A 17,896-nucleotide genomic window follows, 5' to 3' on the forward strand; every position below is an offset into this window, starting at 1 on the left:
CAGTTTTATTTTCTAGTGGGTGAGTGTTTTTTTTCCACTTTTTTTGCTGTATTATTCAGTTCCTTGGATACGGGTGTAAGTTTCACTCGATATCTCTCTATCCCTCGTCTATAGTTTATCTCTGTCGGTTTCTGATTTTGAGTGTGGCTTTATCTGTACCTGTCACTTTGTTTTATGTGAGAAACGTTTTATTCTGTATCTTTCAGTTTCTGATGTTTGTTTGTGTGTCTTGAACTTGTGCCCCTCAGTTTATTGCATGTGAATGTGGGTTTGACTGTTAATCTAACACTCACTTGTATATGAGTGCTGTTTACTCTTTATCTTTGATTGTCTGGTTTGTAAATTTAAGTTTTAACCTGTGCATTTAAATTTCTAATGTGCAGGTCTGGTTTTTAACCTGTCTATGTCATGTTCTGGTATACAAGTATGTGTTTCAGTCTGGCTTTTGAGTCTGGATTGTACACCACATCTCTACATTCTCTAGAATATGGGTGTGATTTTTAATCTGTGAGGTTTACTTTGTACATTTCATTCTCTGGTCTGTGACTGCTGAAGTTATTCTGTATCTGTCAGTTTATGTTATGTGAGTGTGAGTTTTAGTCTGTATCTGTCAGTATCTGGTATATAAATCTTCTTAATTATGTGTGAGTTTTAGTCTGTATCTGTCAGTTTATGTGATGTGGCATTGAGTTTTAGTCTGTATCTGTCAGTATCTGGTATATAAATCTTCTTAATTATGTGTGTGTTTTATTCTGTATCTATCAGTATATGTTATGTGAGTGTGAGTTTTAGTTTGTATCTGTCAGTATCTGGTATAAAAATCTTCTTAATTATGTGTGAGTTTTAGTCTGTATCTGTCAGTTTATGTGATGTGACATTGAGTTTTAGTCTGTATCTGTCAGTATCTGGTATATAAATCTTCTTAATTATGTTTGTGTTTTATTCTGTATCTGTCAGTGTGTGAAGTGCAAGTGTTGGGTTTTCTTTGTACCTGTCAGTTATGGATGAGAGATTTTCACTCTCTAACAGTAAATTTCTTGGAATTCACTGTGGATTTCATTCTGTGTCTGTCATTCTCTGCTAGTTGAGTGTGGCTTTTAGACTGCATTTGCTATTTTCTGATATGTCAATGTAGATTTTAATCTTTAGCTGTTATTTTCTAGTATGCGAGTCTGGGTGTCAATCTGTCACTGTCAGTTTCTCATATGTGAGGGAGGCAGTTATTCTACACCTGTTACTTTCTGAAATGTGTGAAGGTTTTTATCTTTCCCTGTCAGTTTCTAGTATGTGATTGTTGCCTTTGTTCTGTCCCTATCTGTTTCTGTGAATGGAATATTGGTTCTGTTCCTGTCAGTTTCTGGTATCTGAATGTGGGTTTATTCTGTATCTTTCAATCTTTGGAATTTGATTATGTGCTTTCTACAGCACCTTTTAGCTTCTGTTAAGTGAATGAGATGTTAATTCTGCATCTGTCCATTGATAGTATATGAATGTTTATTTTACTTTGTACCTGTCAGTTTATGGAACATGAAGGTGTTTCCCACCCCATCCCTCGCCCCTCCCCACCCCCCACCCGTCAAATTCCAATATGTGACTGTTGTTTTATTCTATACCTGCCATTTTCTGTATATGATTCTGGTTTTTGATCTTTACCTGTCAGTTTCTGTTACTTGAGTGAGTTTTACTTTGCACCAGTTGGTTTCTGGTATGTGTCACTTTTAAGCTGTACCTGAAAAGTTAAGATATAACACTGTGGGTTAATTCTGTATTTTTCAAACTCCAGTGTGTGATATGGGGCTTTTCTCTGAACCTTTCGATTTTTGGTCTGTGTGTTTTAATCTGCAGCTTACAGTTCCTGATAGGTGTGTGTGCACATTTTCTTTTTTTCTGCAGCTATCAATGTCTACTACACAAGTATGTGTGTTATTCCTATCATTCAATTTCTCTTATTGGAGAATTGATTTTTCTTTGTCCCTCTTAGTCTCTGGTATGTGTCCATGTGTCTTACGTGGTAACTGCAGTTTCAGTTAGGTGACTCTGATGTTATTCTCTATCTGACAGTCTCTTGCATGTGAGTGGTTTTATTTTCTTCTCTGTAGCTGTCAGTCTCCCTTCTGTGGCTGGAGGTTTTAATCTTTACTTTAACTCTTTAATAGTTTGTAGATGAGAATTTTATTCTGTCTGTCTGTTTACTGTATATGGGTATGTTTTTGAAATCATCAGTTTCATAGAATCATAGAAAGTTTAAGGCACAGAAAGAGGTCACTTAATCCCACCTTCCAGGATTTGTTCCTGATCCCTGTAGCTTATGGCACTTGAGGTGCATATTCAGAGTACTTTTGAACCAGTTGAGGGTTCCTGACTCAACTATCCTTTCAGGCAGTGAGTTCCAGACCCCCAACACCCTCTGGGTGCTTTTCTTTCCCTCATCTCCCCTGAAATTTTTCTACCAATCACTTTAAATCTATGGCCCTCGACAATGACCTCTCTGTTCAGACCCTTCACCTCCACTCTGTCCAGGTCCCTCAAAATTCTGTACATTTCAATCAGCTCTTCCCTCAGCCTTCACTGTTCCAAAGAGAATAATCCCAGCCTATCCAATCTTTCCTCACAGCTGCATTTTTTCAGTTCTGGCAACATCCTCAGAAATCTCCTCAGTACCCTCTCTAGTGCAATTGCATCCTTACTGTAATGAGGTGACCAGAACTGGACACAGTTTCAGGTATGTGAGGGTGAGATTCAGTCTCTATTTTACTGTATCCAGGATGTGTCTCTCTTGTGAGATTGATATCGTGCCTTTCAATCTGATCGTGGGTGTGCTTTTGAATTGAGATTGATGTACCTAACATTCAGCAGTACAGAATTGGAATGGATTAGAAGCAATGCATGTCTCTTCTGCTTTGTTTGATTGCTGGATTGAAAATATGTCTCTGAACTTGGGATCAGTGAGAGTTTGACTACTTGTGCTCCATGTGACTCTGGAATTAACTGATGGCCTCTCGGAGTGATAAAATATCTACTCTGTGTTGTAAGGAGCTGACTGCACATTTCCTTGTGCCTGGGAATCATCACATTCATTCTGTTCCCTTGAAGTATTTGCCTGCAGAAAGGAAGAACAATATCTCTTGTAACTGAAGATCAGTTGAGGTGGAAGCTAGAAAAGAGATTAATGTAACATTTCAATTCATAATCATTATTACTGACCCGGAACGATAACTATGCTTCCTTTCCACAGATGCTGCCAGACCTGCTGAGTGGTTCCAGCATTTCTTGTTTTTATTTCAGATTTCCAGCATCCGCAGTATTTTGCTTTCATTAAAGAGATTAATGTAACATTTCAATCCATAATCATTATTACTAACCACAAATACTCACCAGAAATACAAAGAATGTCAGTGTCTGATTTCACTGCAGATCTCAGCATCTGCTGACCAGGTGTTTTGACCGATTTACAGCAATTTAGTGACATCCAGAAACAAGCCAACATCTGCACTTCTCCAAGATTGGGAATACCTGAGGGATGTTTGTGCAGATCAGGTTTCTATTTCCATCTGACATTATAACATAGGAACCTAAGAAGTAGGAGCAGGAGTAGGCCATTCAGTCTCTCGAGTCTGATCCGCCGTTCAATAAGATTATGGCTGATCTGATCGTGGATTCAGCTCCATTATCCTGCCTGCTCCCAGAACACATTACTCCCATGGAGATCAAAAGTTTAACTGATCCTTGAATATATTTAACAACCCAGCCTCCACTGCTCTTTGAGGTAGAGAATTCCAAAGATTAATGACACTTTGAGAGAAGAAATTCCTCCTTCCCTCCGTCTAAAATGAGGGATCTCTTATTCTGAAACTGTGCGCCCGAGATCTTGATTCCACTATTCACTGTACACTAACAGTAAACAGCGTGAAACAGGAGTTAAACCATCAACATGTATTGCAGAACTGAGGCGAGGATCAGCAAAGATTTTCAACAGCAGCTTATTCACGTTCTGTCTCACTTACCTAGTGCACACACAGGCCGAGAAAGGCCTCTCCATTCCGCCGCTCACTCCATGTTCCAGGAGCAGTTCATCCTCCTCATTGCCTCTCACAAACAGCCCGCGACTCCCCCTGAACTTGCCCCGGAGTCAATGGTGATCTCTGATCCAGACTGCGGACAGGGTCCCAAAGCAATGTGCTGCTGGAAGCAGATTGCTGTTTGCTGCCTTCCCCCGAGGCCGTAATATCTCCATTCACTCTGTTAAAGACAAACTCTTTCCGCTCACTGAGTAGATGGTGTTCAACAGATTTGCTGGAGGAGTGGAACGCGCATGCGTACATTCGCTCATTCACAATCAGCGTGAGGGGCGGGTTAATACCGCGCATGCGCCGCAATCGGCAATAGTTTGAAAAACAAAAATCAATCGGAACTTTCTCCAGTTCAGTTTTATCTGATTTTGAGCAATGGAACCGGGACTGTGGGCAAGATTAGAGAAGGTTTCCAGCTGGGAGATTACCCCTTTACCAAGCTCAACTTGAGATCATTCTCTGCACTATCTTTGCTGTTCATTAGCTCGAATTCTCAAAGTGATCCTCCGAGGGAGTCGATGTGTTTGCCGGAATGGGGCAGGAGTTAATATATGACAGTTACAGTCACAGATCAATTTAATCAGATTGAAACTGTCTGTCACTGAGAGTCATAGCGAAGGGTTTGAGCTGAAAGATTACAGAGTGTTCAACAGGACGGAGAAAGTTACATTTGGGACATTGTATGCCTCACTCTCTGACACTTTCCCGGTCTGTGAGATTAATAATGTGTCTTTCTTTGGCACCATATCAGTGAGAGATGAGATTGTAACGTCTGTTTCCCCAGGCGGATCTTTCGAGATAAAACGAATCTTACATTTGAGCCGAAAACTCAATAATTATAGGCCAGTCAGTCTAACCTCAGTAGTGGTCAAATTATTGAAATCTATTCTGAGAGACAAGATAAACTGTCACTTAGAAAGGCACATACCAACTGAATTGAATTTTAAAAAGGATGATAGATGAGGGTAGTGCAGTTGATGGATTCTACATGAATTTTAGCAAGGCTTTTGACAAGGTCCCAAAATACAGAATCTTTAAAAAATAGCATCTCATGAGATCCAGGGAAAATCGGCTCAGTGGCAGGAAACAAAGAGCAATTGTTGACGGCTGCTTTTGAGACTGGAGGGTTGTTTCCAGTGGTTTTCCTCAGGGCACAGTAATGGGTCCCCTGTTTTTTTGATGATCTACATGAACAATTTGGGCATAAATGTTGAGGAACACGATCAAGAAGTTTACAGACGACACCAACATTGGCCATGTGGTAGATAGAAAGGAGGATTGCTGTGGGCTGGAGGAAGATGTTTATGGTCCGGTCAAAAGTGCAGAAAAGTGGCACATAGAATTCAACCTGGAGAAGTGTGATGTGATGCACTTGGGGAGGTCAAACAATGCAAAGGAATACAGGATTAATGAGAAAATACTGAGAGGTGCAGAGGAGGTGAGGGACCTTGGAGTAAATGTTCACAGATCCCTGAAGGTAACAGGGCAGGGTGATAATGTGGTTAAGACGACATATGGAATCCTTTCCTTTATTAGCCGAGGTATAGAATATAAGAGGAGGAAGGGTATGCTGGAACTTTATCATCATTGGTTCGGCCAGAACTTGAGTACTGTGTGCAGTTCTGGTCACCTCATTACAGAAAGGATGTAATTGCACTGGAGAGGGTACAGAGGAGATTTACGATGATGTTGCCGGGACTGAAAAATGCAGCTATGAGGAAAGATTGGATAGACTGTGGTTGTTCTCCTTGGAACAGAGAAGGCTGACGGGAGATCTGATTGAAATGTACAAAATGTTAACGGGCCTGGATAGAGTGGAGCTGAAGGGTCTATTTACCACAGCAGGGAGATCAAAACCTGTCCTGGGAACTCTACATTTAGCGAACAGTTCAACATGAGAGTGTGTAGATGTGAATATTGTGTCAGGGAGAGTGTATTAAAGGTGCAGGCGAGTTAGTCTAATGTCACTGTGTTTGTGGGTCCGGACACATCGCAGGATTTTCGAGTGTCTCTTGTGTCAAGTAACAAGATTTTGCAGTCAAAGAAGCACATTGCTCCCCTTCCCATCCCCAAAGTGGGAATTCAGTGCAGTTTCTTTGTTGATTTCAAGATTTCAGTCGATAATTCGAGAACATGTCAGTTTTCGGGGGAGAGAACGCCATCAGTGCAGCAATAAAACAGGTTTCAGTCAAAAATGGAGTTTTTACTTCAAGTGCAAACTTTTCGACAGCAAGCATTCTGATGTCAGAGACAGGAAGGATCTAGTCTGGGACTCTGCAGTCCCCGAATTTCAGTGGAATTGGAGAGTTTAGGACCAGAGAGAAACACAGAGAGGCAGCAGGAGCCGTGAGTTGACAGCAGGTTGTCTCCGCCCCCGTCCGCTCACTGCCTTTAAGTTGCTCAGTGCCGCCACCACCGGCTTCATTTCTGACCCAGTTCTGACTGACAGACAGAATTTGTGCAGAGTCCCGGACATGACTGATACAGCAGCCGCCGAAACGGCTCCTCCAGCTGCCGCCGCTCAAGTCAAGACTCCCAAGAAGAAGAAAGCGGCTCCGCGGAACAAGTCAGCCGGTCCCACGTTGAGCGAGCAGATCCTCAGGATTGTGGCGGATTGCACCGATCGCAGGGAGACCTCACTGCCCGCCATAAAGAAGGCTCTGGGTCGGAGCGGGGTCGAAGTGGGGAAGTTCAGGACCCAAATCAAGCAAAGTATCAGGAGGAATGTGAACAAAGGCTCCCTGGTGCAGAGCAGCGGTACGGGCGCCTCCGGCTCCTTCAAAATCCCTAAGCAGGGAACCAAGGGAAATGTGGGAAAGAAAGTGAAGTTCGGAGCAGGCAAAAAACCTTTAGTGGAGAAAACAGCTGGTAAAAAAGTGACAGCAAAGAAATCAGCAGCCAAGAAATTACCAGTCAAGAAACTAGCAGCCAAGAAATCGGCTGCAAAGAAAGCAGCAGGCAAGAAAGTGAACAGTCAAGAAAGTAGCAGCCAAGAAATCGGCAGTGAAGAAAACAGCAGGCAAGAAAGTGACCAGTAAGAAGGCGGCAACGCCAAAGAAATCCCCAGGGAAGAAAGCAGCGCTTCCGAAAAAGTCTCCTGCGAAGAAGGCCAAAAAACCCAAGAGTGCCACGGGCGGAAAGTTTTTCCAGAAAGTTCAAACATCAAGGGGCAAGACCAAGCCGAAAGCAGCAAAGGCTCAGAAAGCAGCCCCTGGAAAGAAGTGAAACTGCACGGGAAACTTGTAGACATCTGAACCCAAAGGCTCTTTTCAGAGCCAGCCACATCTCTCAGGAAAGAGCTGATCCCCCGATCAAATGATCCCTGTCCTGCCGCCGTGTGCACATTTCACATGGAAATGATGGGAAGTAAATGCAGGATCCCTGGTGACTCGCTGGCATGCACTACACTCAGCCCTTCCACAACTCTCTGCAACAAAACAGAGGGATGTCCCGGCCTTACTGTAACTGGGGATCTGTTCAGTACAGTCTCAGTTCATGCTCGATTCACTAATTCAGGGTGAGAGGCTGTAACATAGGAATACTGGCGAGAAACCCCACGTCACAACTCAAACCCCAATACATGAGTTTATCTAATTCAGCTGGGGTAAGGTGTTAGTAAACTGATCAATCCGTCTGGGAGGGGAGGTGTGTGGAAACGGGTTAACTTGTGATCGGAAGCACTGTACTTAGGCGGATATTTGATTAGCTTTTGATTGTTACAGATCCTTATTTAAATGCTCCGGGTTTCTGGTATCTTTGACTATAAAGGCCGAGTCTGGAAGTTTTGTGCTGAGCTCTGTTGTTGAGCAATGTTTTTTTTGAATTGGCGGTTCGAGCAAGTGGAGGATGAAAGACATTTCTCTGCGCTGTCTGTCACTCAGTTTCCTCCCCGCCCCGCCTCTCGCTCTCTGTCCCTTTTTCAGTCAGGTCCGGGTGGGCTGAATAAAAAAGGCAGCAGAAACAGCTCGTTTCTCATTCAGCAACGATTTGAGTGAAGAAGCGTCATGTCTGGAAGAGGTAAAGGAGGCAAAGGACTGAGCAAAGGCGGAGCAAAGCGGCACCGCAAAGTGCTTCGTGATAACATCCAGGGTATCACCAAGCCAGCAATCCGCCGCCTGGCTCGCCGTGGTGGAGTTAAGCGCATCTCGGGTTTCATCTATGAGGAGACCCGCGGGGTGCTGAAGGTTTTCCTGGAGAATGTTATCAGAGATGCGGTCACCTACACTGAGCACGCCAAGCGCAAGACGGTCACCGCCATGGATGTGGTGTACGCTCTGAAACGCCAGGGCCACACTCTACATGGATTTGGCGGTTAAGTAAATCCACCCTTTCTACCAAACACAAAGGCTCTTCGAAGAGCCACCCAAAGACTCACAGAGAGAGCAGTGACCTTGCAACTTGAATTAATAAGATCCAGTTATCTGTATATTGTTTATCTTTTTCAACAACTGCTATTATACATCATTACATTCTCTCAGTAAATTTACAGATCGCAGAATTTTCACTGACTTTTTCTCTTCATTATTTATCGAACGCGTCATGAATTAAACGGTTGCATTAGATAATTTATATGTGAGGGTCTGAACTGCCGGCACGAAGCGGGATTTACTGCCGTTAGAGTAAGTAATGACTGGCGCTTTATTCCCGCCAGAGAACACTATTCAAACTGTGTTGCAAGACACAGAGGGGGATCATGGAAGAAAGAAATAAAGCTACAAGGAGTGAAATTTTATAATTCTTCCCGCCAAATTCGATGTTTTATCATCTTTGCCTTGTTTGCTAATCTGAAATTGGCTGGCTTTTTGAAATTGATTCAATTTCAGTTTCAGCTACAGTTCAACCAATCAGGACCCAGCATTTCCCGCCGCCCTTTGACTTCCCGGAACTGGTTTCAACTTGACTGATGGACGGGGCTGCATCCAATCACAACATTAGAGCGGTCCCTCTACTGTCTTAAATAGACAGTCCCTGAGCAGCCTCAACATTTACAGTGTCTTTGTTCCTGATCTTCTTCCATAATGGCCAGAACCAAGCAGACAGCGCACAAATCGACCGGTGGGAAAGCTCCCCGCAAGCAGCTGGCTGCCAAAGCGTCCCGCAAGAGCGCTCCAGCCACGGGCGGAGTGAAGAAGCCTCACCGTTACAGACCCGGCACTGTGGCTCTGCGGGAGATCCGCCGCTACCAGAAATCCACCGAGCTGCTCATCCGCAAACTGCCCTTCCAGCGCCTGGTGCGAGAGATCGCGCAGGACTTCAAGACAGACCTGCGCTTCCAGAGGTCGGCCGTCATGGCCCTGCAGGATGCCAGCAAGGCTTACCTGGTGGGGCTCTTTGAGGACACCAACCTGTGCGCCATTCACGCCAAGCGAGTCACCATCATGCCCAAAGACATCCAGCTGGCCAGCCGTTTGCGCGGGGAGCGCGCCTAAACTCACCCTGCCCGGAACTGAGTTTGGCATCAAATAACACAATGGCTCTTTTAAGAGCCACCAAAATTGGCAAAACAACGAGCTGCGATCTCCTGTTGTCAGAGAACTTTGGTCTAGAGCAGATCATTTTATTAGAGAGCCGATCGTTGTGTAAAAGCTTTTGTTTGTATAAACGGTAGATTTGCTAAGATCCCTGACAAATATCGCGAGATTCGAGCAGTTAAATGCCCGAATCCAGTAGGGAGAAGGCAGAGGGGAGATCTGATTGAAATGTGCAACATTTTGGCGGGCCAGGAGAGAGTGGAGGTGAAGAGTCTTAGCAGAGAGCTCAGTGACTATGGGGCATATGTTTAAAGTGATAGGTAGAAAAATTAGAGGGAAAACGAGAATTTTATTATCACCTCGAGGGTGATGGGAGTCTGGAACTCACTGCCTGAAAGAGTAGATGAGGCAGAGACCCCCAACTTACTCAAAAGGAACCTGGATATGCATCTCGAGTGCTGTAATCTTCAGGGCGACGGACTGAAGACTGGAAGGTGGGAGATGAATCGGTGAATCGCTTTTCTGCCGGCAGCGACACGATGGGCCAAGTGGCCTCTTATAAAATTGCCGCCTGTCAGACAGCAAGCAGCCCTTTCACAGATAAAGTGGGTGGCTCTGAAAAGAGCCTTTGTGTTGGCAGATTTAAGTCAGGCCGCATCACTTGCTCTTGGTGCTCGGAGCGCTGGTTTTCTTGGGGAGCAGCACGGCCTGGATATTAGGCAGCACTCCGCCCTGAGCGATGGTCACCCCTCCCAGCAGCCTGTTGAGCTCCTCGTATTTGCGGACGGCCAGCTGGAGGTGTCTGGGAATGATGCGGGTCTTCTTGTTGTCCCGGGCCGCGTTGCCGGCCAGCTCGAGGATTTCAGCTGTCAGATACTCGAGCACAGCAGCCAGATCGACCGGGGCTCCGGCACCCACACGCTCAGCATAGTTCCCCTTTTTAAGGAACCTGTGAACACGGCCCACAGGGAACTGCAGTCCAGCCCGGGAGGAGCGAGACTTGGCCTTGGACCGAGCTTTCCCATCGGTCTTCCCGCTTCCAGACATTTCCACAATCTGACAAACACTTTCAGGAAGAATACCCACACTAATCCCATTCACACCTTCGGGAGGAATGGTGTCGGGGGCACAGGTTATTGGTCACTCTGCACTGGGTGTCATTGTGCTCTTCATGTGACCAATCAGAGAGCTGCTGAATTCATCAATCCGGAGACGCCAAGGAGATGAGGGCAGAAAATAACGGCGCGAAATTGTCAGACTGCAAAAGATTTTTCTCATTTGAAAAGCCCGCAAATATATTTGTAAAACACAGAGCGGCTTCAATATAGATCATCACATTTATAGGTAACTTGGTTTTACCGCAAAGATTTTAAAATCTTTTTCATATTGTATTATTCTACATGTGGTAACAATTCCAGATTCGCTTTCACATTCCGCCATCTATTCGGGTTTACTCTCTATCCGTTTTGAAACATTCTATAACCAGCGGACAGAAAGGCTCTTTCACAGCATTCTGTAACTATTTCAGCTCAATGTTCCTGATGATACCACATCACTGATTATAGATTGATCCCTATTGGCGAGAGACAACAGCGGAGTGGATAATCTTAGTGTCAGGTGTCAAAGAGTGAGACTGAGGGTTCCCACACCACCGGGGTTTCTAGATAATGTACTGATTACTTGTTGAGGACAAACTTGATCTCGGGATATGAGTGACTGAGAAATGATGCCTGTGCGTTAAATCAGATTTTATTATCGAAATACAGCAAAGGGGCCGAATATGAACGCGTCCATTAACAAAGCTCACAAATGGTCAGTAATTAATGATCGGAACATTATTAAGTAGAGACAGGAAGATCGTACGGGCAGTGAAACTGTATTAACCAGAATCTGTGGGATTAAAACAGAGATCACAAAGACAGTTAGAAAATACAAGTTACTTGATAAAAATATCAAAACAAATTGATATTATAGAGATAATGTTGTAGCTTTTTCAGAGACGTTGTGGGTGGCTCTTAAAGTTCGGAACTCGCATTTTATACACATCCCCAGTGCTCGATGTTAATGAAGGATGGATGAAAACCATGTTCGTGATTGGCTGGTTTACAATTATGTCAATTCTTGAGATTCTCTATTTATCTGATTGGTTACTTTAGATGACCAACCAAATTTACTGTTCGGCGAAGCCACAACATTTCACAGCAGTCAGCTCAGTCCATTGCTCTTGCCTGTCACCTATCCACCGATATCCCTGACTTTCTCACTCCCTCTGTTACTGTCTCGACAACTGTTTCAGTTTTGTTGGCACCAGACAGTCACCTTTTTCATTCTGCATGGATCATTCCTCCGCACTTCAGCTTACTCACAGAAGATAAGGTGGCCGAGTGATTAAAACGATGAACTGCTAATCTGTTGTGCTCTGCATGCGTGGGTTTGAATTCCATACTCCTTGTTTCTGAATGTTTAAAATAAGAGCACCGGCTTCGTGTTCCATTCGAGTGCGCTGGTTCTTTCGAAACAAGAAATACGGATGTGTAAAATAAACACAGTGACGGTGTCGTAGTGGAGTATTGCATCCAGTTCTGCTCATTTGAGGGTACAGAGGATATTTATCAGAATGTGTGAAGTCAGTGGAGATGGGTTTGTTCTGCATTGAATCAACAACATTGAAACAGTTGAAGAGACAGTAGTAGAGGGAGTCAGAACGTCAGGGATATTGGTGGATAGGTGACAGGCAAGATCAGTGGACGAGCTGACTGAAGGGAGATTTGCAACAAGTGGGAAACATCATGACAAGTGAGACAAGGAAAAACAGTTCCCATTCGCTCATTGTACAAGGACATAGTGACAGAAATTGAGGATTTTGGGCAGGAGATTTCGGGCGAATACGGTTTGAGTGGTGATGATCTGGAAGTCACTTCCCACAAGGGTGCTGGAAGTAGAGACAATCAATTACTTCAAGAGATTATTTACTCAGCATTTGAAGGAATTAAACTTGCAGAGCTACAGGGATCGAGCGGTGGAGTGAGTGTGACTCGATTGCTCTGTGGAGAGCTGTCATGGATTCGATGGGCCAAATAGCCTCCTTCGGTGCTGTAAATAACTCTATGTTTACTATTAGTTTCTGACTGAAAACTGATCAGTTTAAAGGCTATTTTAGATCTATATTTATTCAAAAAATGATAAATTTACGGGAGACGTACATGGATGATGAGAATAATTTTATAAATTGCATTGACTTGTTCGGTTTTAAAACTGTTTTTTTTAATATTTTGTCTGTGTGCAGCTTGTACTCTGTCCCCACAGTTCCTGGTCTGTGAGTGTGAGTTAACCTCTTTATCTTTCATTCTCTGTTATATCAGTGTGGGTCCAATCTTTACCCAGAGCACTGTTTGTGAACTGAACTTTACCTATCTCCCTTTTTATGATTGTTTCACAAAGATCTGCACTCTTGTTGCTGACTGAGAACTCATTTATTAATTTGAAGGACATGTCTTGTTTAACATAGATTTCATTAAAAGAAAATTGAAGTTCAGCATTGTGGGAGATGCACATGGATGATGAGAGTCTTTAGTAAGTTTTAATTTGGAAATCACATTGATCATGTTTAAGTTATAACATGAAGCTGCATGATACCAGAATTGAGGTCTGACCTGCAGTAGAGAACTCATGTCAACTGCTTGGAAAGCAGATATTCTCAGCACTATAGCACCATCACTATGTGAGTTTAACGTAGGTAAATAAGTACGTTATTCTGTAACATTTATTTTCTGTTATGTGACTATGTCTTCTTCCAGTTCATCATGTCAGCCTCTGGTACTCTGTATGAGGTGGGATTAATGTTGTGTATGTCAGTTTCTGGTACTGCCTGTGATTGTCAATATACTTCTGCATCCATCAGTCTCTGAAACTGAATGTGAGTGTGGATTAATTCATTTTTCAGCTGTATCTGGAACTGACAGTGAGAATGTGATTCATTCAGTTTCTCACTGTCTCTGGTATTGTATCTGAATGTGTTGTTTATTCTGTGTATTTTTGTGACTGGTAGAGTTTGTGAGTGTGGCATTCATTCTGTACCTGTTAGGAAATATTATTGAATGGTATTGTGGACTCTGTTTTTTAGGCACTACTATTCTATGTGAATCAGATTAGTACTGTGTCTGTCTGTTTCACGTCATGTAATTGATTATGGGATGCATTATATAGCTGTCAGTCTCTGGCTGTGATAGACAGATAGATAGATAGATAGATAGATAGATAGATAGATAGATAGATAGATAGATAGATAGATAGATAGATAGATAGACAGATAGATAGATAGATAGATAGATTTTTGATCTGCAAGGTAGTAAAGGGTTATTGGGACAGCCAGGAAAGTGAAGTTAAGCACAAACAGATCAGACATGATCATATTAAATGGCAGAGTAGGGTGGAGAGGCCAAATGGCCTACTCTTGGTCATATTTGTTGTGTTCTTATGCCCTTCTCTTACTTGACATGATTGTGGGCCACATTCCATATCTTCAAATCCCTGGTCCTGTGTGTCAATGTCGGTTCATACTGAATTTGATAGTCTCTGGTCCAGAATGTGTGTTTGGAATTCATTCCTTCTGTTGTGGGAGGCACAGTCGCGCAGTGCGCTGCAACCACATAACTCCAGGGACCCGGGTTCAATTCTGGGTACTGCCTGTGCGGAGTTTGCAAGTTCTCCCTGTGACCATGTGGGTTTTCACCAGGTGCTTCGGTTTCCTGCCACAGCCGTAAGACTTGCAGGTGATAGGTAAATTACCCCAAGTATAGATAGGTGGTAGGGAATATGAGATTACTGTAGGGTTAGTATAAATGGGTAGTTGTTGGTCTCCACAGACTCGGTGGGCCGAAGGGTCTGTTTCAGTGCTGTATCTCTAAATAAATGCATCTGCCTCTGTGGGAGTGTGCAAGTGTGAGATTTATTCTGTAGCAGCCAGTATCCGTACTGTGTATGCATGTTGGATCCATTCAGTAGATGTAAATTATGGGTATGATATGTGATTCATTCTCCATCCATTAGGCTGTGGTAAACTGTTTCAGTGTCAGATTCAATTTGCATCTCTGTGTGGTCTGTGTGATCCTTCTGTACTTAATATGTACCACAAGCATTCTGTTGGCTACTGTTAAATTTTTTCGAGTATCAATATTTTTTTTCCTTGTGCTTAATATAAAATAGGGATTAACTATTTCATAGCTGTCTATTTTGTTCAATTCTTGTGCATGGGTTGTGAATTGGTATCCAATTCCTTGCTCTGCAAAATTAATTGTAAGTGTTAATCTTTCAATATGATACATGACCTGGTATGTACAGTCAAATTATACCATGTTGCAAAAAAAAGAATGAATACTGCATGTTTCTGTCTGACCCATAGTGACATGCTTGGATTGGTTTGCAATCTGCAGCTCAGTTAATATTGTGGGGGACTTTACTGGCTTTCAATCAGGTAAATTTTGCCTGTTCTAGTTAAGATATGTTATTTGCAATGAAACCAAATTGACACAGTGTATTTAAATCTGATAATGAGTGTGTTTTTAGACTGGGTTTGATGTACCTACCAGTCAGCTGGAGTGAAATAGATACAACTTCTTTCTCTCCTGCTCTGCTTGACTGTTGGATTGAAAATGTGTCTCTTGATCTTGGGATCAGTGTGGGTCTGACTACTTATTTTGTTTGTTACAGTTGAAATGATGAGCTGGCTGTGTCACTGTGCTTTGTGAGTGATACTGTATCTACCTTGTGTCCAGGAGTCAGGACTTTCATTCTGGTTACTTCAAATGTTTGCCTGCAGCAAGAAAAAGTAATTCTTATACTTGAAGAAAGGTCAGAGAGAAGAATCACAGAATCATTACAGTGCAGAAGGAGGCCATTTGGCCCATCGTGTCTGCAAAGGTTCTCTGAAAGAGCAACTCCCTCAGTTCCATTCCCCTGCCTTCTCCACATAACCCCACCAAATTCTTGACCTTTCATACAACTTTCTAAATCCCTTTTGAATACTTCAGTCAAACCTGGCTCCACCAAATTCTCACCCAGTGCATTCCAGATCTTAACCACTCGCTGCATGAAAAAGATTTTCCTCATGTACCTTTTGCTACTCTTAGCAAATACTTTAAATTTGTGCCTTCTCGCTCTCAATCCTCTCATGAGTGGGAACAGTTCAATTTAATTTAGAGATGCAGCACTGAAAGTGGCCCTTCGGCCCACAGAGTCTGTGCTGACCATCAACCACCCATTTATACTAATCCTACACTAATCCCATATTCCTACCACATCCCCACCTGTCCCTATATTTCCCTACCAGCTACCTATACTGGGGGCAATTTATAATGGCCAATTTACCTACCAACCTGCAAGCCTTTTGGCTGCGGGAGGAAACCGGAGCACCCGGAGAAAACCCACGCAGACACAGGGAGAACTTGCAAACTCCACACAGGCAGTACCCAGAATTCAACCCAGGTCGCTGGAGCTGTGAGGCTGCGGTGCTAACCACTGCGCCACTGGGCCGCACCCAGAGTTTCTCTCTACCGACTCTACCCAGACACCTCATGATTTTGAATACCTCTATCAAATCACCTCTCAGTCTTCTCTTCCCCAGGGAAAACAGTCCTAACTTCTCCAATCTATCTTCAAAACTGAATTCCCTCATCCCAGGATCCATCCTCATGAATCTTCTCTGTACCCTCTCCCATGCCGTCAGGTCTTTCCTCAAGTGAGGTGCCCAGAATTGGACATCATACTCCAGCAGAGGCTAAATTAGTGTCTTACAGAAGGTCAACATAACTTCCTTGCTCTTGTACTTTATTCCACTATGAATGAAGTCTAGGATGCTGTATGTTTTATTAAACACACTCTGAACCTGTCCTGCCACTTTCAATGACTTTTGCGCAAACACACCTCAGTCCATCTGCTCCTCGAATTATACACTTTATTTCATACTGTTTCTCCATGTTCTTACGACCAAAATGAATCACCTCACATTTCTGTGCATTGAACTTCATCTGCCACCTGTCTGTATATTTCACCAACTTGTCTATGTCCTTTTGAACTTCTACACTATCCACCTAACAGTTCACAATGCTTCCAAGTTTCGTATCATCTGCATACTTTGAAATTGTGCACCATGGTCTAGGTGATTAACCTATATCAGGAAAAGCAAGGGTCCAAACACGGATCCCAGGGAAACTCCATCACAACCTTCCTCCAGCCAAAAAACATCCATTAACCACTGCTCTTTGTTTCCTGTAACTCAGGCAATTTCGTATCTAGTTGCGACTGTCCATTTTATTGCACGAACTACAGGTTTGCTCACAAGTCTGTTGTTGCACTGTATCAAACACCTTTTGAAGGTTCATATACAGCACATCAACAGCATTGCCCTCATCAACCCTCTCTGTTACCTCCTCAAAAGACTTCAGCTATTTGGTTAAACATGATTTTCCCTGAAGAAATCCATGCTGCTTTTCCTTAATTAACTCACATTTAGAGTCATAGAGTTCTACAGCACATAAATAGGCCCTTCGGCCCATCATGTACATGCTGGCCATCAGGTACCTAAGTATTCTAATACCATTTTCCAGCACTTGGTCAGTATCCTTGTATGCTATGGTGGTTCAAATGTTCATCTAAATACTTCTTGAATGTTGTGAGGGTTTCTGCCTCGACCATCTCTTCAGGCAGTGTGATCCACATTCCAACCATCTTCTGGGTGAAAACATTTTTCCTCAAAGCCCCTCTAAACCTCCTGCTCCTAACCTTAAATCTATGTCCCCTGGTTATTGACATCTCTGCTCAGGGAAAACAAATGGTCCTATCTGTGCTTCTCATAATTTTGTTTCCCTCAGTCAGGTCTCCCCTCAGCCTTCTCTGCTTTCATAGTCCCTGTGACTATTGATTTTGCCCCTAATTATTTTTTCTCGATGTTTTCCCAACACTGAATTTAAACTAACTGGCCTGTAGTTAATGGACTTATATTTACACCCTTTTTTGAAAAATTCTGCAGTTCTTTATCACCACCCCCGAGTCTAAGGAAGAGTGGAAAATTATGGCCAGATCCTCTGTGATTTCCACCCTCACTTCCCTCAGTTTCCTTAGATGCATCTCATCTGGCTCTGGTACTTTATCCACTTTAAGTACAGACAGACTATCTAACATTTCTTCTTTATCAATTTTAAAACCCTTTAATATCTGACTTACCTCCTCTTTCAACATTACCAAGGAAGAAGATGCAAGCCAGCCAAAGACAGATGCAAAGTATTCCTTTAGTAGCTCAGCTATGCCCTCTGCCTCCATGTGTAAATCCACGTTCTGGTCCCTAATCGGCCACTCCTC

General features: G+C 43.2%; 2 protein-coding genes across 2 annotated transcripts; both read left to right on the plus strand.

Annotated features, from left to right (window-relative positions):
- The first annotated feature begins 6,544 nt into the window (after positions 1-6,544).
- On the plus strand, positions 6,545-7,108 carry LOC137360015 (histone H1-like). Its single transcript, XM_068025594.1, has one exon. It carries the CDS (start codon positions 6,545-6,547, stop codon positions 7,106-7,108), a length of 564 nt encoding a protein of 187 aa, XP_067881695.1.
- A 1,980-nt stretch (positions 7,109-9,088) lies between these two features.
- On the plus strand, positions 9,089-9,499 carry LOC137360019 (histone H3-like). Its single transcript, XM_068025598.1, has one exon. It carries the CDS (start codon positions 9,089-9,091, stop codon positions 9,497-9,499), a length of 411 nt encoding a protein of 136 aa, XP_067881699.1.
- The last annotated feature ends 8,397 nt before the right edge of the window (positions 9,500-17,896 follow it).

Source organism: Heterodontus francisci, unplaced genomic scaffold, assembly GCF_036365525.1.
Source record: "Heterodontus francisci isolate sHetFra1 unplaced genomic scaffold, sHetFra1.hap1 HAP1_SCAFFOLD_438, whole genome shotgun sequence".
NCBI lineage: Eukaryota > Metazoa > Chordata > Chondrichthyes > Heterodontiformes > Heterodontidae > Heterodontus > Heterodontus francisci.

Coding starts and splice junctions, on each gene's coding strand:
- LOC137360015 (XM_068025594.1), top strand. CDS start 6,545: ATGACTGATACAGCAGCCGCCGAAACGGCTCCTCCAGCTGCCGCCGCT.
- LOC137360019 (XM_068025598.1), top strand. CDS start 9,089: ATGGCCAGAACCAAGCAGACAGCGCACAAATCGACCGGTGGGAAAGCT.